Genomic DNA, 25,202 nt, shown 5'->3' on the forward strand with positions numbered 1-25,202 from the left:
TTATTTTTTTCGTGTCCAAGCTTTTTCAGCTCAACAAATTATTGTACACTTATACTTTTAAGCTCCAAAATACTATTCGTAAAACTTACAGTTTTTAGTTTTTCGAGCTTAAATAAAATTTTTACAGGAAATATTATATCATAGATGAATTCAGTAATGAACAGGAAAAAATTATCGTTCGCGATATCTCAAGAATAAATTGACCGATTCGAATAAATCTTGAGCTTTCAATAGTATAATTATAAATCTTACTTTTACATTAATCCGATAAAATTTTTCAATGAAACTTGAAAATCGCAATATAAATTAAGATTTTATTTTAAAAATTCGTTCAAATGCTTACTATAAATATAGTAATTATAATATTGAAACAGTTAATAACTGTCGACGCATTTAATATTTTTGATTTATCGAAAATACTATTTTTTTGTGTACAAAATATTTATGTACATACATAAATATAGTAATCTCCTTATAAAGCAAATAATATTAATTATGTCGGATGATCCGATTTACGAAATTGTTGAAATAATTAAAAAATTCATATATACTTTAAAATATCAACGTTTTCCATTTCAGGAGACCATGGAAATTTGGATAAAAACAAAGAAGTTGAATGGATTGATAAATCGTCTTTTGAATCATCGATAATTCCAGATGATGATGATATAGAATTTACGACAGCTGTAAGTATGTTTTTACCCATATAACAATCTTGTTCAAGGCTTGAGCAAGCCTGATCTCCAGTTCGATAGACTTTCGTGTCTTTTCCTACCTGTGTATTTTGCTGCAGATACTTGTGACTAAATTTCAATAGTAATTCCAGTGCAGGTCTTACACAAGAAATTCGTGCCAGATTAAAACTCAATTCTGGAGGAAGACTATAGTCGAAAATAGTTGCGCATGACTTGCTCAAGATCTGCTCAAAATTCAAAATTGTCCTTGAATCTTGAGCAGATCTTTAGCAAGCCATGCGTAAGTACCTGTCGTAAGTTACTGGTGCAAGAAATGCGCCAGAAACTTTTAAACTGCACCGTATCTAAGATATCTTCAATATCCATGTGTACAATGTCTTGAACAAGTCATGCACAAGTCTTGATGACAATTTCTTGCTACATGATCTTGCGCAAGACCCATGCGTAGAAAAAGACACTAATGACTAGGGGTTTCGCTCAAGGCACTGGCACCAGAATCTTGTTCAAGCATGTGTTACAAATAAAATAATGTTGATTAAAAAATTATCATTAATTAATATTCTTCGTCAATCATCGATACTTAAAATATAATAATGAAAATAACTGAAAAAAACAATAACATTATAAAATTATTTTAAAAAAATATTTAGTACCAACCCTCACTTAATATCCAATCGTACATTGTTCCCATACTATATTATATTAATATAATATAATTATTTTTTTGCTTATCAAGAGAAAATGATAAGTAACTGATAAGATCCGTTGAAATCCAATAAGTTCATTTATATATGATAACAAGATGCTAATTCGTGTCAGTATCAATTCGATATCTTTTGTAGATAGTCCTAATGTATATAAAATGTATCAACTTATGGTACACCAAGTGCCTTGTCTATTTCAATATCCTCAATCCAGTAAAATGGCAGAGCTTTTTTAAAAGTAAAGTGGTTGTGTCAGTGGTTTGCGAGCAAGTGCACTCCACACTCATTTGCGCATGTTTTCCCCACCACGATAAATGCAAAAATATACACCTGGTATTATAAATGAATAATAAATATGTCGTAATTTGTTGCAAACTTGTGTATAACATGTTGTAACAATTGTTCGTAGAGTTTGCTAATCGAGTAAGTTATAATAATAGTGTATGTAATATAGCAAGGGTTGATAACCGATGTTATTTTTAACTATTTATACCACTGTCGCGACAACCCTTTATTTTAGCAGAAACGTGGAGTTTGTTAACCTTCTAAAGATAACTTGAACTCTTTGTCTGTACTTCATACCGGGTTCATAAATTATTTTAAGCTCAGCAGTTAAAACATGATAGTTCATAAGTATTTGAGTAGGGGTAATTGATTAATAAAGAGAGCACGATAAAAGGGGTGGTTAGTGTCTTGATAAAGTTTTCATTGTTCGACTAATAATTTATGAAACTTATGAATAATCTCATTTATTATAAATGATTGTCTGGAAGTGAAGAAAGAAAGTTTTGTTAATAGACAAAGTACACCTGTATGATTTAGCGCTTGCGCTCTTAGTTCTTCAGCTATCAGTTTATTATGTGCCCTCGGTGAATTCACTTCAGCTCTTTAAGTAATAAATTGGGTTGTATACCTTTATTGATTGACGGCTGAGATAGACAACTGAGAAACAAGTAGGACATATTTTTCTCAACTCAACCGTTGATTGTCATTCTTGATATTAGCTTAGTTGGCCTTCAACGGCGCATTGTTTTTTTATTTATTTATTTATTTTTTTTTTAACTATTATTATTATCATTTTTTTATTAAGATATTGAAACGTAAAATTTTCTTATCATTGATAGTTTCTCAAGTGCGAGAACACTAGCTTGAAAATTATCTCAGTCAGTATAACTTTGACTTTAATGTTCATAACGTTGACAGTTTATATAAATATCACTTACATTTTATACGCGTTGTTTATAAATTTTTTTTTTTTTTTTTTTTTTGTGAAAAAACTGCAATGTGATAAATCTTAACGAGTTTATTATTTAAAATAAAATTTATATTTAATGAAAAATAAAGTTTATCTATGAAATGTGTCTTGTGTTTGTAAGTGATTATTTTCATTGATAAATAGTTTTTTTATGTGTAAATTAATATACTTTTTCGTAATAAATTTAATGGTGAATAATAAAAAATGTGTGATACTAGACGATTAACTCACCGAACTTTATATATTTCCGGATCCACGGGCATCGATGATGTGATTATAAATGATAATCAATCAGAATCGTGGTCTTCGAGATTTTTTTCTATTTTTTGCGGGAGATTGAGCCGAAGAAAATTATTCTCGAATTCAAATAAAATGCAAGTGATGGTTCTCCCAACCAGCCCTTTAGTTAGTGATGTATGCCTTTGATATATACAATACTGATATATTTTATATTATAATTATTTGTCGTTATTAAATAATGCAATTGAGCTAATTTTTTTTAAGGTACATAGTGATAGGAAATAGTAATGAAAATGAGTGAAAAATATATGCATGCATTGATTTAAATTTCGGAGTTTTTTTTTTTTGTAAAATGTGTTAATAAAAATTATTTTCATATAATAAATTATTTATATAAAAAAAAATCTTTAGTCCAAATATAAACAACTTTTTTAAAATTTTTATTACAAGTTGTTGATTAATATATGTTATTGAAATAGTGACGTATTTATCTTCTTTCTTGATTTAAGTAAATTCTTAGACAGTGCCCCTCTCCCCCCACTTTTTAAAAATATATGACTTTCAATTGCAATGACCGTATTAAAATTTTGATTTTTAATTAAAAAAAAGTTTAAGCATTAATCAAAAAAAGAACACAGTTACAATTTCGCTGAGATACAGGTTTAAAAAAAATTGATTACAGTTGATTTGAATTAGGGGTTAAACGAAATTTGTTAAATAAGTTTTAGTAAAATCTTCATGTCGATTTTATAATTTGAATTTTAAAATTTATTCAACAAATTTCATAAAACTCCTAATTGATAACAATTGTAAGTAATTTTTTTTTAAATCTATATCTCGACGAAATTATAACTGCGTTGTCCTTTTTTCAATTAATACATTTATTTTTTTTTAAATTAATTAATAAAATTTTAATACTGTTATGACAGTTCAAGATCAATAATTATTTTTAAAAAGTAGAGGGAATTGTCTGAAAATGCCTTAAGAATCAGTTGATTATGATTGTCTTTTGTTGTACGATCTAACAAAAAAAAAAAAAAAAATACTTATGAAAAATTTTATAAACACAAATAAAAAATATTTTACAAAAGATCCTCGTACTCGTCGTCGCGAAAAATTAGATATTGTAAATGATCAAATAGTAGTAGATAATTTTCCTTTGTCCTACTCGGTATGTTTTGATTCTGTCTGTTATAATTAATTTTAATTTACAATTTTTAAGCAAAGGTTATTTACATATATTTATATTTATTTTTTTTTTCAGAATGGACCGCAGGATTTTAAATCAACTTTATCGATAGCAGCTTCATCTCAAATAGTTAAGGTAGAGGAAACAACTCCAATTAAAACTCAAGGAACATTTTTCAAAAAAAAACATTTATTTAAATTAAAAATTTTTTTTTGATATTTAATTGCCACTTTTCATTCATGTAGATTTTATTGGTATTTCCTCGAGATGATCAACAGTTGGACGTTTTAAATACAGTATCAAGAAATTTAGGATGGAGCGTGTCGATAGCCAAAAACGCGGAGCAAGCAGTTGAAATTTTTCAAAATCGATGCCACGATTTGATAATAATCGATCGTAGAGGTCATCGAGCATCAGATGCCGATGCAATTTGCCAGTACACATTTATTATTATTATTTTTATAATTATATTTTATAATAAAAATAAAACAATTATTTAGTAGTATGATACAATTTTTTTTTTGCAAGAGCTATACGAGCCACGAACTATCATCACAGTAGCGTAATTTTAGCCTTAGTTAAGAAGTCGTAAGTAATATTTTTTATTTAACATTTAGCTTATTTAATATAATAAGAATTTATAATTATTTATTTTTCTATTAATAAAGATTTTTTACGGCAGCCAACACAGAGAAAATAATGACATTGGATCTGCTTAATGTCGGTTATAGTAGAGTAAGTAGGCGGCAAAATATGTAAGGGTATATTTTTCACTTTTTTAGTTGTTTCTTATTAAATTTTTTTAGGCAATGATGGAATGTTCACACGATGTAATGCTAAGTAATCAATTGATCGGGATCTATGTAAGTGAAATACAACCAAGAATGCAACTTGCTGCAGCACATGCGCTTTATGTAGCCATGGATAGATGCCGAGATATGGTGCATATAACTGATGATCAACATATAGTTCGCGTAAGTATATTAATAAGGCTTAAATTATATATTAAAGATAAAGTTCAAAAAAAAAAAATTCAAATTTTAGTTCGTTAATAGAGCAAGCGAAAAACTATTGGGCTACAAGTATGACGAAATTTTAGGAAGTAATCTTTCCGAAATAATATCATATGAAAATTTTGTATTGATGGATCAGCAACTGCAACGTGGCAGAGAATTCGAGGGTAACATGAATTGCAGGAGAAAGTTTAATGATACAATTACAATTAACTGTAGAATTATCCCATTCTGTGCCTCGGGAAAGTAGGTATTTTTTTTTTTTATTTTTAAATCATGTAATTTAAAGTACACTGTAAAAAATCGTGACTATAATATGGATTTTATTTTAATCCGAATTCTCTTTGCCACTTAAAGTTCAGAAGTTTAAAAAAAATGATTAACTCTTAGGAGTAAATTTCATTTCTAGGGAATTGAATAAATAAAAAAACATCCGCTCCGGATTTAATCTGAAAATTTCTTACAGTGTATGGAATAAAAGTTAATGATTATTTATTTATATTTATTTTTATCAGAAAACCGACCCATTATGTTTACATTCACGATACCATGTACTTATTGGAAAATATTGGAATGACATTTAGTGGACAAAATCCTCGCGGTAGTCTGCACTCACTTCGTCGCGGTTCCTACGATCTTAAATCAGTTGGCAGTGATCTCGGAAGTAAGGATTTATTATTTTATCTTATCTATGATAAACGTTATCTTTTTTTATGTAGTATATTTTCTTGATATTTTTATAAATTACTCACACTTTCCGGTAGCTGTTGACTTATAATATATTGCTGTTTAAATGATAGTATTGTATTTATTTTTTACATATTTAATAGCTCAACGACGATCAAGTTTACAAAAATTAAACAACTTACCGCTGGAAGCTCCAATAACTAAAGTAATGATACTTTTGACGAATGTCATGACTGAAATAAATGCTACAAATCCTGAATTAGCATTGCAGATTGATAGGGTATTGCTTTATACTTAAAAAAAAAAGACAGTAATTGTTTACAATCAAGGCTCTACACATTTTTCAAAGTTCCAAGTTCTTACACCTTAAATTTCTATAAATAAACTTTTTTTGCGTGTTTACTTACATGCATGAAGTTTTCTGTATGCATTTTAGTCTTCAACACTAGATATCTATCCGAGCCTTGCACCTCAAATATACAAAATTGAGCAATATAACATGAAATCTTGAAAATTTTCAAAAATAAATTTTCTAATACTTAAAAATTGGCATATTTCTGTTATTTCTATACTATCATGATATACAACAGCTTATCTAACATTTGGATTCAAGTAGTTTGAACGGTATTCGCCTTGCCTTGCTAGTATAGTGTTGAGTTGAAGTCCGCAATACAGTTTTAACTCGGTGCGTACTATTATATGTAGTCTAAGGCAAGATCATGTTAACATAACCTTACTGAGTCCGTTAACTCCGCCCCGTCAGGGCGAAGATACTATTTATTATGGCACCTAGGCATTTACCTTAAGTCTTGGTGGTTGACTTAAGAGTCAATGCATGAAATAATAAGAAAATTATGTCAATTAGTGCAGTGTACCACGGAACTAAAAAAAAAACAAAGATGATCTTAAAATATTGCATATTTTATACCTTGGGTATTAACTTATCCACGCTGAAAAAAAATTTCTATCACCATTCTGTAATAGGGAATGATTACCATCTGTATGTGATAATCATTATTATGCTTTTATGTTAACTATTCATTTCTGGTATAGTGATAGTTACTATTGCCAATAGTAATAGATGCCATCTAAATAGTAATACTTACTGTCTGGATAGTAGTATTTCTAATGTCTGAAAAAATTTTTAATTTTGCCTTCTGATAATAATGATTATCATCACGGATGAGAATGGTTACCATCTTCGACAGTAATAGTTACCATCTAGATAAGAATTCTTACTATCTCTAATAGGAAAATACATAAAAGAATGAGAATTATTAAAATGTAAGGATGGGAATACTTCGTTAAGATGGGAACTATAACTACTTTTTTTTCAGCGTGTAGCTTACATGCTTAAAAAATACCTAATTAATCAAATATATCTTCAATCCGCCAAAATGCTTGAGGTCGAAATAGGTTTCAAAGCAATTTTTCTATACCTGAATTTTTACTTGAAAAAAACAGGTGGTGCCATGATTGTACACAATTACCAAAAAGACGAATATATTATTCATATAAAATTTATAATACTAATTAAAAAAAAATGTTTTTTCATGTTATAAGGCGATTGAAGCTCTTAAAACAACAGAACTTTACAGGCCGTATCTGAAAGAAGATACAAAAATTTATAATGATCCAGTTGCATCGGATTTAGTGGAAGCTCTTTTATCAGTAAGACAAAGTTTTTTTTTTTATTTATTTATTTATTATTAGTAAGATACAAAGAACTATAAAAATGTTTATGATGTGATCTAATAGAAAACGTCTCACTATATTCGTGATTCTCGAAGATCATCAAACGATTCAATGCGAAGTGTAGCTATGAAAATCGGACATTCAATAAACAATCGAATGCAAGCCAAAACTCCACAAGGACCGAGAGAAATTGATAAATTATTAGAACGAAGTCTTGACTGGGATTTTGATATTTTTTATTTAGAAGTACTAACTGATAGAAGGTTTATAACAAAAATTATTTTTGTGAAATAAGTCAAATTTATAAATCGTTAGAGGTTTAAAATATTAACTTTAGAATATACAGTCGAACTTTATTAACTCGGATTCCATTATCTCGGAACTTCTCCTCAATCTTGACCCCCACTACGAGCTACGCCGCCCCCACCCGATGTTTCAAATAAATACATTTATTAATATCAAATAAATACTTCTATCAGTACGTCCGAGTTAATAGAGTTCTGCAGTATTTGACTACGAGAGGATCAAGTTACGTTGATAAATAAATTTCATAATTTTTTAAAAATAAAATTTATCATTAACAGGCCGCTGGTTCATTTAGGAATGAATCTCATGTGTCGATATAATGTTCCGGCTAGATTAAATTGCGATGAAACAACTTTACAAAATTGGCTTACCGTAATTGAATATAAGTATCATTTGGACAATAGTTATCATAATTCTACTCATGCAGCAGATGTTTTACAAGCAACGGCAAGATTTATGCAATCAGAACGACTGCAAATGGTATTAGAACCTCTTGATGAGGTTGCTGCATTGATTGCCGCAGCGGCGCATGATATCGATCACCCTGGTAAATCCAGGTAAATTGAATGTCTTATTCATTTATAATTTATTGTGTACATTAATTTAATTATTTTTCAGTCAATTTTTATGTAACGCTGATAATAAATTAGCTATTCTTTACAACGATCTATCAGTTCTTGAGTCTCATCACGCAGCATTGACATTCAAATTGACATTGGCTGATGATAATGTTAACATTTTTAAAGTTTGTATTTTAAAATTATTTATTATAAATTAAATTTATGATTGGATATAATATAGGATATTTTCGCTGCAGAATTTAGATAGAGAAACGTATAAAACCATAAGGCAAAATATTATAGATATGATTTTAGCAACGGAAATGACGAAACACTTTGAACACTTGGCAAAATTTGTTAATATTTGTAGTGGTAGAGGTGGCGATGAGGTAAATAAAAGTATTTTATTTAAAATAAGTTATTTTACTAGTGAAAAAATTTATGAAAAGGGTAGTTTGAGAAAATAGTTATTTTATATTAATGGCCTGTTTTACCTAATAATCAATTTTTTCCAGTAGAGGACTGCCCGGCATAAACCTGCCCTTCATAAGCCTCTTTCCCTCAATCGGGAGTTACTGAATCCAAAAAACTTCCCCCACTTAACCACTCTAAGAAGTTTCGTACCAGAGAGCCCGTTATAAGCCTCCGTTAAAATTATCAAAATTATAAACTAAGAATAGGAAAAATATACAAATTAATGATGGAAATTTACTATCTATGTTTCGCGGATAATAATTTAATCATTATTAAGTAAAATATAATTTATTGTTCATAATTGTAATCATGAATTATATTCAAAGCTTCTGTTACAGTTGAAAAGTTTTATTAAGCATTAAGTTCATCAATAAAATTATTATTTTAATTATTACTGCAATCAATACCGTTATCATTATAATTGTTTGCATTATAATTATTATTAGTGTAAAAAGATAAGTATTTATTTCAGCGCTATAAGCAGCAGGAAAATCGGGATAGTCGCGTATGTAACAAAATGTAAATATGATGTTTAAAATGATATAAAATAAAACAGGCTTATAACGGGCAGTCGAGAACAAAACTAAATGCACGATAGTGGGAAGTCTGAAATCCAAGAAAAGTTTCTCCTATGATCCGTAAACCAGGCTTATGACGGGTAGTCGACTGTATTAATGAAATAACAGTAATTATACCTTTTGTTATGATGATTCCAGTATAACTCTGATGGAATTGATATGACAACATTACTACAGCCGGAAAATGTAACACTAGTAAAAATAATGATGATTAAATGTGCTGATGTATCTAATCCTACTCGCCCCCTCAAATGTTGTATCGAGTGGGCTAAAAGGATAGCCCAAGAATATTTTAATCAGGTTATTAAAAGAATACTTCAAAAATATTGAAGAAAAAATTTAAAAAAATAAATAATAATAATTGTAATAAAATAATTAAAATATTTATTGCAGACTGACGAAGAAAAGAAACGAAAAATGCCAGTTGTAATGCCCATGTTTGATCGTAATTCTTGCTCTATTCCTAAATCTCAAATTGGATTTGTCGATTATATTATCAATGATATGATCGAAGCATGGGATGGTATGCATTCTATATGTATTTAATATTTAGCTAACTGATTTTTAGTTTTTTATAAAAGAATAATTTTTTTGTCTTTGATACTTTTGAACAGCTTTTATTGACATGCCAGAATTAGTAACACATATGAAACAAAATTATGATAAATGGAAAGAATATCACGTAAGTTAAATCTTTTAAATGAAAATTTTTATTTAAATAAAATAAACGAGCAACCTGCAGTCAGTACGTAACTGCTCGAGTACTACTAAATTTATTTAGAATAACAATATCGTATACGGAAAAGAAAATAGTAGTGGCTACTCTCTGGGATAGTACTGAGTACTTGCTGCAAAAAGAAAATTTTAGACAGTACTGTATGGATATAGTCTAGATAGCATACACTCCTGTTTTTCTTTACGTCATACAATATACTATTTTTAATTTTCATTTTCAGGAAAAAGGAATTTCAACATTAAATGATATTGAACGTCTTCAAATCTCACCAGAATTAAAAATACCTAGTTCACAATAATAAACCCATTATGTACTTAAAATTTGTATAAAATGTTTTAATTAAAAAATATATTTTATTAATCATGCTATTTTATTTTTTAAAATTATCTTTAGCTTTTGATTATAGTTAGCTAATAAGTAATACAATACTGTACTACGGCAGAAAATAAGTAATCCTACCAAAAATAGAATTTCTGCAAAAAAATCGTGCCAAGTATACATGCAGGCCTTTTTACAAATGATAAAAATTTACTCTATAAAAATTAACAAAATCTAAAAAATGCAGTAGCAGGCAAAATTTTAAATCATGAGAAAAATTTCAATAGAAACAAACGAATTAAAAAAAAATGATTCGAATGTACTTGGTGTGTATTATTAATTGATTTCAGCAAATTAATTCCCATGATCAATTTCGAACACGCATTGCTAAAAGTATACGATTCAAAATATGGGTGCTCGGCTGAGAAATAGTACTACACCCACCTCATTCGTCAGACTTGGCTCCAACAGATTATTCTTTACTTGGGTCGGTAGGTAATCATTTACGTGAAAACAAGCTTTGATCACACTCAGTTGAAACAATTTGCCAATGACTTTTTAAAGCAAAACCGATAAAGCTTACAGATGCCACCTACTTTTTGCTTAATCAATGCATCGATTCTCCATGGAGAGTAGTAAGCAACGATGGTGATTATATTATAAATGATTGATAATCACTAATAAAAAAACTTGCAAAAAAAAAAATGTTTTCGCGCTTGATGCGTGTAATAAATAAAATAAGATAATAAGTAACTAAGATATCTTCAAATATGATAGAAATAGTTTAGAGGTACCATCTGTGGCCATTGCTCCATTTTTGGACATTTAACCTTTTGTTACTCGCGCTATGAGCGTGACGCCGCCTTTTTAACTAAAATTCAATAAAAGTTACTGTATGGGTATTTGTGACTTTATACTTAATCAATTCTCTCTTTGAAATGTGTATTCTTATAAAATATATGTATAATTAATAAATATACATTTCAAATATAAAAAATGTATGTTTATCTATAACAAGAATGTGAAAAAGCGGCACAGTGCTCATTATGCGAGTTAAATCGTCGATTCAATTTTTGTAACCATGTTGCCAAACGTACTGTTGTTACTGTAAGAAATAATTCATAGCATTGTGATTTGGCAACTTCGCATTTCATTTAGCATGGGCGGCACAGTGCTCGCCGCGCGGTGAAAATCGTCGGGCAAGAAACGAAAGGTTAATACTTTATTTTAATTAATAAAAAAGTGCAAAATAAAATTTCTATTTTAATAGCAAGATAAAAGTATTTTGAAAAATATTTAAAAAATTAAATATGTCATTGCGTCTTTTTCAAATTATTTTATTCAAATTTTTCGAGTGTCCAAAAGTGGCCAAAAACGGTACCTTTACCTTATCTGCAATAGTCTTTTTGCATTTTGTAAGTCACTTTCTTATAAAAATTTTGAGTATATCCAGACCTGATAGGTTTAATATATGAGGGAATAAAAATAAAACCAATTACGATTGTTGGAACTTGCATACGTTTTTATTTACCTGATAATTTGACAAGTTATTAATACATATTTAATGATAGTAGTAATGTTGATACAAGGTATTTTATTTCAGTTTAATTATTACATGTTGTTATTTCCACATTAGAATTGATGGTTACTCGATACAAGATTATTTAATGGTATTTAAGGTTCAAAAGCCAACATTATAGGTGGTGACATTTTTTTACTACATAGCTTTACAATAAAAACTTTATTTCAAGTTTGCGACATGCTATGATATAAATATCTATGTATGTATAATACATTTGCTCGCCGTTGACAAATAATAATAGTAATAAATGCTTTATATTAATTATTAATTTTTCGTTTTATCCAGTTAGTCACATATTAATTTTACACCCCTATTATGCATTTACATGACTTTATCAAAATGTAAGTAAATTTTCATGTCAAATAATATTTATTAAAAACTACATTATTTTTTTTTTTGTTTGTTTTTTTTTCTTTTTTTTTTTTTTTAAATTAATTGGAATAATGTAGTGATAGTTGTTGTATGACTATGAGGTTTAGTAGTTGCTTAATTACTAAAAGTCTTATTATTAAAGATACTAAATTTTGTAATTTACTTTTGTATTTAATGTTATTAAGTCATTGAAGTAATCGATAGCGATTATTTAAGCAAAAAAAAAATTTTTCTTATTATTAGTTGATTCTAAATTATCAATATTATATAAATTAGCAGTTTGATTACCTTTATATAGCTATAATTAATATCCCAAAATAATATTGATCGATCGATGTACAATTATTACAAGAAAAATGATAATTCATGTTTACATTAAAACATTTTTTTTTATTTTCTTTTTTACAGTAAGATATTAATCCCCTGTAAAACGCTCACTCACGTTATAATTATTATTATTTTTTTTCAAATAATTAGCAATAGTACTTATTAATTTAATTTATGCGTAATCTAAGCATACATTTTAGTTCAAATACGTTTTCCTCAAAATACTTCATGTTCACTATTTTTATTCACGTTCATAGGTATGGAATTTCCAGCATTACTTCGATTGTCTACATATACGTCATATTTGTTTCACTAATCTTTAAATATTTCTTATTCATTCTTATATTAATGACTGCTATATTTGTGTATTTTGTCATAAGAATATTTTCGACAACGTGAATCATTTCGAAAAATCTTAAACTTTATTTTAGTGTCAAATGGTTCATAAATTTCATGTAATTTTCAATTTAAGTAAACTATCCCACCAGAGAGATAACTATTTAAAGTTCACGAGTTTGCGTCACTAGCTCCCAGTTACTTCTCAGCTTGTGAACTAAGAAGTTAAGCAAAAGTGCGATCTAATTAGTGCGTATAATTTTTGTTATACTTTAATAATTATTAAATGTAAATCTATATAACGATGAGTTTATTTGTTCTTATTTTAATAATTATATTAAGGCTCATTTAATTTACATCTAGTTAGGAACATAATGTTTATTATAACTAATCTTAAATTATCATTTTTTTTTTTAATAATCCAAAAGTATGAAAATAAAAAAAATTAGTATACATTTGTGAATGATAATTACTTTTAAATATATGAAATAATTAAAAAGAAGCATTGAATAAAATTTTTAAATGAATTCAGAGCATATCCACTGCGCTTCGCGATTAGAGAGTGCAATTGCCTATAGGCATAGTTAATTATACTAAGTAATTGTACTTATCATTACTTTTTTTTTTTGTTTGCTTATTATATGTTTCGATTCACGCGTTTTTTTTTTTTTTTTAATAAACACACTCTATCCTTTATCTCTTGGCTTTTTCAATTAAAAAAAAGAAAGTTTTTTAAAAACAATATTAAAAATTTAAAAAGTAATATATTAATTTAAAATGCGATTGAAAATCCGAATGCAATAAACACTAAATTAATCAGTAACCTTTCATTTTTCACTGTGAATCTTAAAATTCGATGTAACCTGAGATTGTTTGCTGTTAAAAGTTTATTTTTTTGTCTCGAGTCACAGCTTGACCATTTTTATTTCTAATTATTATTATCATTATTAAGACGTACTTATCATAATTATTATCAATTATTATTTAATTAAAATCTCAATAATTATTTATTTTTAAATTCAATTAATAATAAAAATAAAGTAATTAAAAATTAAAAAAAAAAAAAAAGTAAAGAATCAGACGCTAATTTAATAAACGATCAACTGAATTATTTGAAAAAATAATGGAATAAATTTATTCAAAATTTTAATAAAACTATAGTTGATAAAGTTAAAAAAAAATATATTAATAAATGAAACTAACTTAAGTATTTAGTTTGGAAGAACGCATATACTATTACTAGTATTATTGATAGCCTTAATCCATTAATTCACTTAATCTAATTATTCAAATAATTGTGCGATCATTTAAATTACTGACCAGTTCAATGCTCAATTTTTTTTTCCAATCAATTTAACTTAATACGTATACTATGAATATGATATTTGAATGATATACTATTAATTAATTTGAAGATCATTAATCATTAGTTCTTTAATTATTTTATCCGGCATATAGATTATCATAATTATTTAAGCTTATATATATACACTGTAAAAAATTTGTTGAGTAAACGCGGATTAAATCCAGAATGAATACGGGGTGGACGATTTTTAATTAACTAAATTCACTCCGAAGGGAAGTATTTTGCCATCAAAACTCCGGATCAGAGTGAACGCAGATTAAGAAAAAATCCAAGTTGGAAATCACCCCGAATAAACTCTTTATTTACTGCAACTCTGAGTGACGGTCTGAATTATGAATAAAATAAGGTCCGTATTTACTCATAACCCATCTCCAAAACTTCTGACTCTTTACAGTGTATGTAAAAGTATATTAATTATTCGGTGTTAAAGCCCCTCAGTTATTACCCTAACAATTTTATTCAAACCCTATGATCTTAATTCAAAAGATGTCTATGCAATTATTTAACGAATATTAAATCTCACAGAAAGTACAGCTCGATTTAATTATGATACTTCATTAATTAATAACCCTCACTCACTTAAAGTATATACTTTTTAATGCCGATAATAATACAAATTATAACTCATCGTTTTATCTATTACATTATATATTTATTAATATACCTAATTAACTTATTCCTCAATAGAATATGTCAGTGGTACCTTTGATGTTTCGCGATTGGTGGGATGACTTTGATCGTCCGACATCAAGGCTCATAGATCAACACTTTGGTAGTGCTATAAGCCGTGATGATTTATTTTCTGGTCTTTCATCATGGAATATCAATAGACCACGTTCAATTTTTCCTACCTCGATGTATTACAGACCATGGAGAACTCTCGCAAGATCTAATTCTGGTGGCGCGAGCACTATTCAGTGCGACAAGGACAAATTCGAGGTAAGAATTTATGAATGGGATAGCGACGAATATTCTAGACAAATTTATTCAACAATTTTTTTTTTTTTTTTACGCATTTTACCGAATTTTTACGAACCACTGGCTTGATTAATTTTCATTTTAAATTTAAATGTAGCTGACAGTGAATATTAAAAGCACACAATATTGAAGAGTTTATATTTTGCATATTATTATAATTATTATTATTATTTACTGGAATGCTAATTACGAATTAATAATATTAATTATAACATTATAAAGACCATACTGTAAATATCGCGTAGTTATATAAGTAAACATAAATTTAAAGAGATATGATATAATCTAATGATTATGATGAAACCCTTTATTATACATTATTATGTATAAATATTAGGTAATGATTAGTCATGCTGATTATTATTTTTTTAATATGCTGAAGACGATTTATAAGCAAAGCGTTTAGCTCTAATTTATGATGTTAATTATTTTTTAGGTTTAGAGTATATTTGCTCAGGAATAAATACGTTTACCTTTTATCGAATGCTATTTCGTCAAGAGGTTTGTTTTTCAATATCGTCATAGTGATGACACTCTATCACAACTATTACTATACTCTAAGTTTTTAGGGTTTTTATCATAACGTCGAAATGCATTGTTTTATTTTCGGTTTTACGGATTTTTTTATGTCATGTTCAGCAAGATTTTTTCAACGACCCTTGATTTTTCTGATACTTGCTATTTAAAAAGTATCAGAAAAATCAAGAGTCGTTGGAGGTTTAAAACTTATTAAACTGTTTTCGATTTAAAAGTAATTAATAAACGCTTCTAAAAATAAACCTTGAAAAACAAAAAACGAAATATATATGAATTTAAAAAACTATTAATTTAATCTATCGATTAAAATTAAGTAATTTACTTCTTATTCAATAAAAAATTCGAGATATTATAAGGTTTTAGCAGTTATTAATAAACAATGGAACTCAAAGTGATTTTAGTTCGCTATTTTAAAGGTAATGCTGTTAGCTAATCAATTAATCACAAAAATTATGTTCTTATTAATGATCTAAAGAAAATTATCACAACTAAAAAATAACTTTTATTTTTTAAATTAAAATATTTCGCTTATAGCGTGTCGTGGAAATTAAAAAATACGATAAACGTATCTTTTAATTCCACGACACGAGTAAATAGAACAATATTCAAATCTCTAAAATATGTAATTTAAAAAAAACAAACTTTTATTAGTATATTAAATTAAAAATTAAAAGCTTCTTTAATTGTGCCCTATAACCACTACGCTAAAAATCGACAAAGCCGTGCAAATGATTCTTTCTCTTGTTGGAAAATATCTTTTCAGATTTTACTTATCGAATAATCTGACTTTACTACTGGATAAAACGTATAACTTATTCAAATTAAATTGTTATTCTTTTAGATGTCTTATTTTTTTTAACGATAGATTGTAACTCGTTAACAATTTTGATGTTTGTTTTATGATCTCATACAATTTAGATGATTTTTGTATTATAATTTTTCACGCCACCATTTAAATACCATTTAAAGTTGTTGTTTTTTTTTTTAAACTCATTATTAGTTATTATATGTTATTCAAATTTGATCTTTTTTTATTCAACCACCAATGTCTGTTTAAAACAATCAAGTAAGAGCTCTTTTCTTAGTGTTTTTCAAAATTTAAATTATAAATAAAATTATATAAGTATTAAAATTAAATAAAATAAAAGGAAATAAAAATAACTTACTAATTAGGTTACATTATTTTAAATTTTATAAAACGCAAAAGTAAATTCAATATCAAGTAAATAATAAATTTTTAAATTATAGTACAGAAATTAATAAATTTTAATTATTAATGAAAAATGATATCCTGATGCCCCCTCTTTAAGAGAGGGGGAGAAAATGATACGAAATTATATCTCTAAATTTCCTTTGTAATTTTATTTGTTTTTAATACTTGTTTTAAATATTTTTTATCAACTTTGTATTAATAAAAATTTGTAAAATTTAATGCTGATAAATTATAGTTTAATTAACTACTATCAAAAATTTTTCCCTTTAGTTTATTTTCATTTATGTACTTTAATGTTGACTCAAGTTCCCAGTTCAGTCTTAAATAATTACCCAATTTTTTAAAATTTTATATTTGTATATATTGTTGTACCATAAAAAATAATTATAACACCCTTAACACCCCAAGGGGGTGTAGGGTTAAGTGTAACTCACTATTAACTCTCTCTATTTACTAAATGTATATAAAAAAATAAATAGATTTAAATTCAAACAGCCAATATAATAACACAAGAGACGTTATCTTGTTAGCCTCGTTACTCTCACAGTCAATATATTTCCGTAGATAAAAATAAAAATAGTAGTAAACAATTAATAATCTTTAGTTTATTTCTGATAATAATAATTAACTTTGCATGAATCTTGGAGTCGAATATGATAATAATCAAACATATGATATTGTTTTATGTAATGAAGTGAAACACTCGATCTTTTTTTTGTATAATCGTTCATCACGACTAGCATTTTAATTCACCCACTTGTATGTCAACCTACAACTTTTAATTAAGAGTATTTTTCACACAAGTAGGTTAGCTAACAGCTACATTTTATGTATTGTATATTTTTTAATTTTTTTATATTGAGGTAAAAATTTTATATTTAATATAAAAAAGAAAAAAATTAATATTTACAGTTAAAAGCAGCTATTATATCGCAGTACTTCGACTCGCGAGCGAACTCGCGAGTCTAAAAAAAAAAGAATCTATCAATGTGTTAGAAAAATGTATTACAAATGGACTAGAAATTTTTAGTAAAAAGTTTCAAATACTGATAAATTTTTTTTTCTATATTTATCAAATCAACTGCTTTTATTAAGTTTTAAAAATAATCTTACTTTAATATTTTGCGTATAACATAATATTTGTACCTCGTTATTTATTTTTAAGCTCCAGTAAATTATTTATTACAGGTGATTTTAGATATTCAACAATTTTCACCGGATGAAATAACCGTCAAAACAGTTGACAACAATATTATTGTGGAAGCTAAGCACGAAGAAAAAAAGGACGAGCACGGTTTTATCAGTAGGCACTTTATAAGAAGATATATTCTTCCTTCATGCCACGATCCACTGGAAGTAACATCAAGCCTTTCTTCAGACGGAGTGCTTACAATTAGTGCGCCCAAAAAGGTAACGAATATCTATACATAGATGTTTTTTTTTTATGACGGTATCTTATCCTGGCTCTCAAACTCAAAAGCCCAGCGAGCGGGGCCCGCTTATGAGCTCCTACCTATCCGGATCTTAATCTATTCGCTTTTATTGAATTTTTTGTTTGTTTTCTTTTTTTAAATTAAACTTTACATACATAACTTAATCTGCTTCCATTAATTGATATTGTATGTCACCGTTTGTATATTCGGCGATAATGCTGTTGACGCTACATCCCGAATGTTCAAAGCAAGCACTAAATCATAAACAAAAGAATATTTATATTATAGATATAGATAAACGCAGTACTATCGGCAATATTAATTTATGACAGGTCGTATTGCTTCTGCATCTGAAGATAAATCTACCACAGGTTATTTGATTTGGGACTTAGATTTGTATAACACTATTCAATAAATTTTAATAAAAAAGTTTGTAGATAGAAATTTTTCGAAATAACAGCTTAAAATTTTGTAAATAGATACTTTGGTGATTTTAGGGCTGTTCATAATATACTTCACGCAAAATTTTACTTTAAAGACCCCTCCCCCACCCCTTCACCGCGCTATGTCATTTTCTGCGACCCTCCCTATCAATATTGCGTCACAAATTACCCCCCCCCCCCCCCCGACCTTGTATATTTGATATTGTATTAGAGTTATCAGATATTTTCGTCTGAGTTTTTTCGAAAACAAATTACAGACTACACATTAATGCACCACTGTCTAATCTAGTGGGGTGCGCTTTAATTTTTTGATAACATTCGTTTCTTTAAGAGAAAAACTCGGCCGAAATTCTTGATTACTGTATTAGTGCAACAAAGATAATACCATTCACCCATTTGGGTGAGAGAAAAAAGTAAGAACGCCAATTAAAAATATTTAGTCTTCTTTCATGCTGACATTTTATAGTGTTATAAAAATCTAAAAATTTTGTTATAAGAAATTATTTTTCAATTTTTGTTTTCAATACGTATCTTTTTTTTTTTTTTTTTTTTTTTTTTTTTTTTTTTTTTTTTTTTTTTTGTAGATAAGGTAAGAGACCCAGTATCCGATCAGGGAACTAGTACCCAATCTCTTGTGTATTTTATATTTATATTTACTAAATTTTATTAAATATAGATATACGAATACATGGAGTGAACGAGTACTAGTTCCCTGATCGGGTACTAGGTCTTTCACCTTACATTGAAAGTAAATTTTCTAGTAATTGTTGAATCATTTAACATTGCTATTAATAGTTGAAATATTTCTCAATAAATTTGTCCCACAAACAAAAGTCCTACAGTAAATTCATTTTCAAGTCATACACTGTAAAAAAAACCGGGGTAAGTCCAGACGGTGTAGGTGTTAAAATTTTCGGTGTTAAAATAACACTGCTGCCGGCGTAAAAATATTTTTTAGTGTTGAAAATTTAATACTGTATCAAATAGTACAATTAATTCAATATTTTATACTTGTTAATAAATAATATTTTTTATTAATTTTCATAAATAACTTTTTTTTTGGGTTTATAAGCTTTCCAAAATTAATACTCTTAACGGATGCAGTTTACCCCGCTCTGACACCAATATTACTCCGCCTTTACACCAATTTAACACCACCTACATCGGTATTAAATTGACTCCATTTCAACACCGCTCTTTTTACAGTGTATGAGAACACGAACCGATATCAATTAATTTCGCCGAGTGTACATTAATTTAGCGCCTTTCAATTTTTAATTGAAATTTTTTTAGATTTAAAAAAAAAATTTCATCTTACCTATAACTTGCTTGAATTATTCATTGAGAATGGGCAGAGTTTGATTAAACCTAACCCAGCAAAGGAGCATGAGATGAATGGTAAAAGCTGAAGTGTACGGATTACTTATTACGCCAAGCCCGTAGGGCACTCTAGAAAAATAAGAAAAAAATATTTTATATTATTATACTTAACTTATTATTATGCTTTTCTTATATTTTTATTTCATTTATTTCAGAAACTTATGCCGAGCACTAATGAGAGAATCGTTAATATTGTTAAAACCGGAGAACCAGCAGTAAAACCCGAAGAAACGAAACATATTGTAACTACCGAAGAAATCTGATAAAAATTTATATTTAATTGTTAAGAGCATTCTCAGACAGTACTCCCCACTTTTTAAAAATATGCAATGACTTTAAACTGTCATAACCATATTTAAATTTAATTAATTAATTAAAAAAAATTAAAACTTTGATTGAAAAAAAGAAAGAAGTGATTTCCTCAAGATATAGAATTTAAAAAAATTACTTATAGTTGGTATCAATTGGAAATTATTCAAAATTTTTTAAATAAATGTCATATTTTCAAATTTCATAGGCTAAAATTTATTCAACAAATTATGTTTAACTCCCAATTGATGTCAACTGTAAGTAATTTTTTTAAAATTCTATATCGGCGAAATTACTTCTACGTTGTCACTTTTTCTATTAAAGTTCTAATTTCTCTTTAATTAATTAATTAAATTTTGCTACAGTTATGACAGCTGAAAGTCATTGAAAATTTTTAAAAAGTTGAGACAATGTCTGAGAATGTCCTTAAGTTTTTATTAAACTATTAATAATATTAATAAGAAACATACTATATATTTTGTACTAAAAAAATTATTATACGTAATATAATGACAAATCTCTAATTTCAGAAATAATTTGAAATAAATTCAAATGATTTTAAATTGAGATGACAAATTTGATTGCAATAAACCAAGTAATTAAACAAAAAATGAAATACAATGTATTAATTATTTGTAAATAAAGTAATCATCAATAATAAAAATGACTTACGGGTTATTAGCGCGCTCCGCACGCACAATTGCTGCCTTTACATGATCCTTCGATGTTGTTGTCACCAGTTAATTTATGTTAAATAAGTCAAAATGGTTAAAAATATAATTTGGAGTTTTCGACTATTCTCTTGATGTGAATGTAGCGATGACTGGTTAGTAAATGATGGGGAGCCGGCATACCGGCACGCTTTTATAGACCGGCTTCGGCGTAGAATCTTCTGGAGCGCAGTGGAACGAGGCTACTAAACCGTCAACTTACTACGCATTTACCTAAAACTCAGAAATTAAAATATCTTTAACATCCAAATTATTACAATAATATTGTCATAATTTTTCGATAATTATTCATATTTTAATTTGTTTAATAATTACTTTGTTGCTGTTTTCTAAATAAATATTCTTGTTGTCATTGGAGTATTGATCGAGCCGGCGAAAGACGAGATTTCTGGTACGTTCTATACCCCACCATGCATGTCATGCCAGCAGCCTCCCAGCCGGCACGTAGGCCACTTTATTTCAGTGTGTGTACTTCCATACAACTTTACTTTTCGTGTCTAGACATTGAATTTAATGATATATTAGGTTGTTTACGAATTGAAAGAATAAAAGGAACCGATGAACGATATACGCAGTTATGCAACGTTTTTCTACCCGCCAAAACAGTCAACAAACCGACTTGTTTTTCTTTTTGTTTAACAGTTTTTTATTTAATGCTTTATATTTATAATTTTTCATTGTTACAAATTATGCAATCAGTTAAATAATAAAATTTTGGCAATCTTGATGAAAAATAATACTTTATAATTATTTATTTATCATACATTCACAGCAAATTTAACATCTATAAAAATAATTATAAAATTTTATAACAAAAAATAGTGGGATTTATATATGAGTGAATGTAGCAGATATAAGACAAATTTTAAATTACAAACAATCGAATTAAACAAAAATATGAAAATAAAAAAAATACAGACTAATTTTCAAATTCTGTAAATGCGTCTTGAAATTTTATTTGATTTCAATTTAATTCACATTTAAATATTTTTTTGACAGTTATCAGTTATGTTTACACTCATATTTATTTATTTAAAATTATTATAATAAACTTTTATACAAACAATTATCAGTATATAATTGAGAGAATGATAGTAACTCAATAATAGTATAAGTTATAAATAACTCATTATAGTTATTACGATTAACAGTATCATTAAAGTGAAACATTATGTGTGATAATATATATAATGTTTCTTAATAATTATATATAAGCTTAATATTCAATTAATATAATATCTCCTTATATAAATTAACAATTAATTGAATATAATAAATGTGGCGGAAATATTTTTATTTTTAAAAATTTGAATGCTAAACAATATTGTATCGAAATTTTTTTTACATAATAGTGCATTTTGCATATAAACACAGAAAATGAATAATCTAAAACGGCTGCGTCAAACGGTTTTATAACGTTTTATATATTTTGAATTCTCGAATGTTCTATGGCCTGGTGCAACCAGGTTAAATCGATAAATGAAACTGCGCCTCAGAAATATAATAAACCATCTCTTAAATAAAAATTTCCGTGGCGGTCTGTATTTTTTGATATATTAACAATATTAATATTGAAAATCAATGGATTTTTTTTATTTTTATAAATTTTTACATTTTTATTCGCCTCTAACTTTTAATTACAATAACTTTTATTCATATTGATAATTTCATTATTATTATTATTATAAAATATTTTTATTGCTGATCTTAATTATTTATTTTATAATAATTCTGTAAAAAAGTATTTTTTTATAAATTTGAAAATTATATTTTAACATAAAGTTGCTAAAAAAAAATATTATGAGTTATTTTTACGATTTAAATTATGCATATTTCAGTTCTTATTTTTATATTGAATGTTATTATTATGTGCAGTTCAAAGATGATGATGTAAACCATAGCAAAATATTATCCTTTTGAGTTCAAGGTCAACGAAATGTACTACCAGTTCAACAGATTTGGGCTTGGATACAATTCTTGATATAAATATATATATACTAGCAGATCCCGCCCGCTTCGCGAAATAACAAAAAATTTTGAGTAATATAAAATATGTATTCATATTGATGGGAAATTTTTCAAACATAATAGAATAATTTTTCACTAATTTTCTTTAAAAACTATATTTGAAAATGACAATTTTGAAAAAAAAAAAAAAAAAACGTCCTGATGAGTCAATTTTTGAAAAAATTATAGTATATTGAAAAAAAGGGCCTTTTTTTCAAATTTAGATTTTTTCGTTGGTTGGGTAAAAAAATTTGATGACATTCTGAGAAATGTTTTTGATCGAGTAAAAAAAAAAAGAGAAAAAATTTTCAGCCAAATCGAAGGGTTTCTTTTGTTTTAATTGAAAAACAAGAATGATAAATAATTGATAAAATTTATTAAAATAAAATTTAAAAAAAAATCTAGTTTTTATCATCAAAATGATAATATATAGTTAAAAACCTTCTTTGAAATACGTAGGAGTTCATGGTGCAAAGTTTGTGTCAAAATATTCAGTACTTTTTGTGTGATGGATGTTCGAAAAAAACACCTATGATTTTATAGATATTATAGATGTTAGGATGACAATGATTTTCCAAATTTTTATATTTCTTGGGTTTACCTCAAAATATTTAATTTTTATTTTTCTTTAATTTCATGCGATCAAATATTTGTTAGCGGTCGCTTAAAATTTTTGAAACTATAAAAATCATACAAAATAGCTTTTTCATATTATTTTATCTGTCTTACTCTTCCTAACTAGGTTTCCAAGTTTCTACTCATAAATATATCATTCAAATTATTAAATAGTGCTTTTTATACAGCTAATAACTGTAATTACAAAATTAATCTTATTTTATTTTCTTTATTACTGAAAATTTCGTTTTTTCTATAGTAACGTTATGATTTTGTTTTATTATGTAAAAAAATTTATTAACATGACTACATATCATACTTTTAAATTGATATAAAAATATGTTAGTTTTTGAGTTCCTACTGTTCATACAAGATTTAAAGATTACTCAATCAGAAAAAAGATTTTTTCCAAATTGATGATTATAAATTTTTGACAGCTATTTAATGTTACTATTTTAATTCAATTTTTGGGTATTTAAGTATACTGATGAGTGTTCATTACAAATTAATCATGAATTATAATAAAAAGCTATTTTTCAAATTTTGAAAAATTTTATGAAATCCGAATAACCTCTAATAATTGTTTTATTGCACGAAGCTTGTGAAGGTCACTTGCTTCAATGACAACCATAATATTTTAGAGTAAAACCGCAAATTATTTACAAAAATGATGAAAAGAATAGCCGCACCGGTTGATACCGATCTACGGTAATACATACCCACCTCTTCAAATTTTTACTTCAGTACCAATTTCAGGTAATTGTATTGATTAAAAAACTAACAATTGTTGTTAAGGTAGCTTGGTGAAGATTATAAAGAAATAAATAAATAATAAATGAAACAGCCATTGAAAATTTTATGAGAACTGTCATATAGAAATAAGAATAAAAACATAAAATATGTTTCACAATGGTTTCGACGTAAGTATATAGATGCAATGTATATTCATAATTGATGTTAATTCTTGTCGAAAAAGAGTTTCACTAAAAACATAAACTTCACTTGCTGTTTATAGATTTATAAATATTTAAATGCAGTAGAAAGGTTGCTACTATTACTACAGCTTGATAATTTTATAACGAGGTGACGGCTCGTTATACAAAAGGTTTTAATATTTTACTAT

At 27.0% G+C, this 25,202-nt stretch overlaps 1 protein-coding gene and 1 long non-coding RNA gene across 7 annotated transcripts; one reads left to right on the forward strand and one right to left on the reverse strand.

Annotated features, from left to right (window-relative positions):
- The first annotated feature begins 2,803 nt into the window (after positions 1–2,803).
- On the forward strand, positions 2,804–21,201 carry LOC103580651 (protein lethal(2)essential for life). 5 transcript variants are annotated; one of them, XM_008562484.3, is made up of 20 exons: positions 2,847–3,068; positions 4,159–4,218; positions 4,329–4,519; positions 4,612–4,671; positions 4,752–4,818; positions 4,890–5,057; positions 5,128–5,342; positions 5,612–5,760; positions 5,927–6,063; positions 7,347–7,454; positions 7,542–7,741; positions 8,063–8,341; positions 8,403–8,529; positions 8,602–8,733; positions 9,535–9,696; positions 9,790–9,919; positions 10,011–10,078; positions 15,121–15,372; positions 18,350–18,571; positions 20,573–21,201. In XM_008562484.3, the coding sequence occupies exons 1-20, from the start codon at positions 2,859–2,861 to the stop codon at positions 20,678–20,680; spliced, it is 3,045 nt and encodes a 1,014-aa protein (XP_008560706.3). In that variant the 5' UTR covers positions 2,847–2,858; the 3' UTR covers positions 20,681–21,201. The 5 variants fall into 5 exon arrangements, with proteins under 5 accessions (XP_008560704.1, XP_008560706.3, XP_014296000.1 ...); XM_008562482.2 differs by lacking the exons at positions 15,121–15,372; positions 18,350–18,571; positions 20,573–21,201 and adding an exon at positions 10,353–10,486 and having other exon boundaries at positions 2,804–3,068; XM_014440514.2 differs by lacking the exons at positions 2,847–3,068; positions 4,159–4,218; positions 4,329–4,519; ... (12 more) ...; positions 9,790–9,919; positions 10,011–10,078 and adding an exon at positions 11,644–11,663 and having other exon boundaries at positions 20,573–21,163.
- LOC106693350 (uncharacterized) lies at positions 18,601–21,828 on the reverse strand. 2 transcript variants are annotated; one of them, XR_001345110.2, is made up of 4 exons: positions 21,773–21,828; positions 21,399–21,676; positions 20,356–20,486; positions 18,601–18,848 (listed from the first exon to the last, which is right to left on the reverse strand). It is a non-coding gene; the product is annotated as an uncharacterized LOC106693350 (long non-coding RNA). The 2 variants fall into 2 exon arrangements; XR_001345111.2 differs by having other exon boundaries at positions 21,399–21,670; positions 21,773–21,787.
- Between the last annotated feature and the right edge of the window lie 3,374 nt (positions 21,829–25,202).

The sequence above is a fragment of the Microplitis demolitor genome, chromosome 3 (assembly GCF_026212275.2).
Source record: "Microplitis demolitor isolate Queensland-Clemson2020A chromosome 3, iyMicDemo2.1a, whole genome shotgun sequence".
In the NCBI taxonomy this organism is placed as follows: domain Eukaryota; kingdom Metazoa; phylum Arthropoda; class Insecta; order Hymenoptera; family Braconidae; genus Microplitis; species Microplitis demolitor.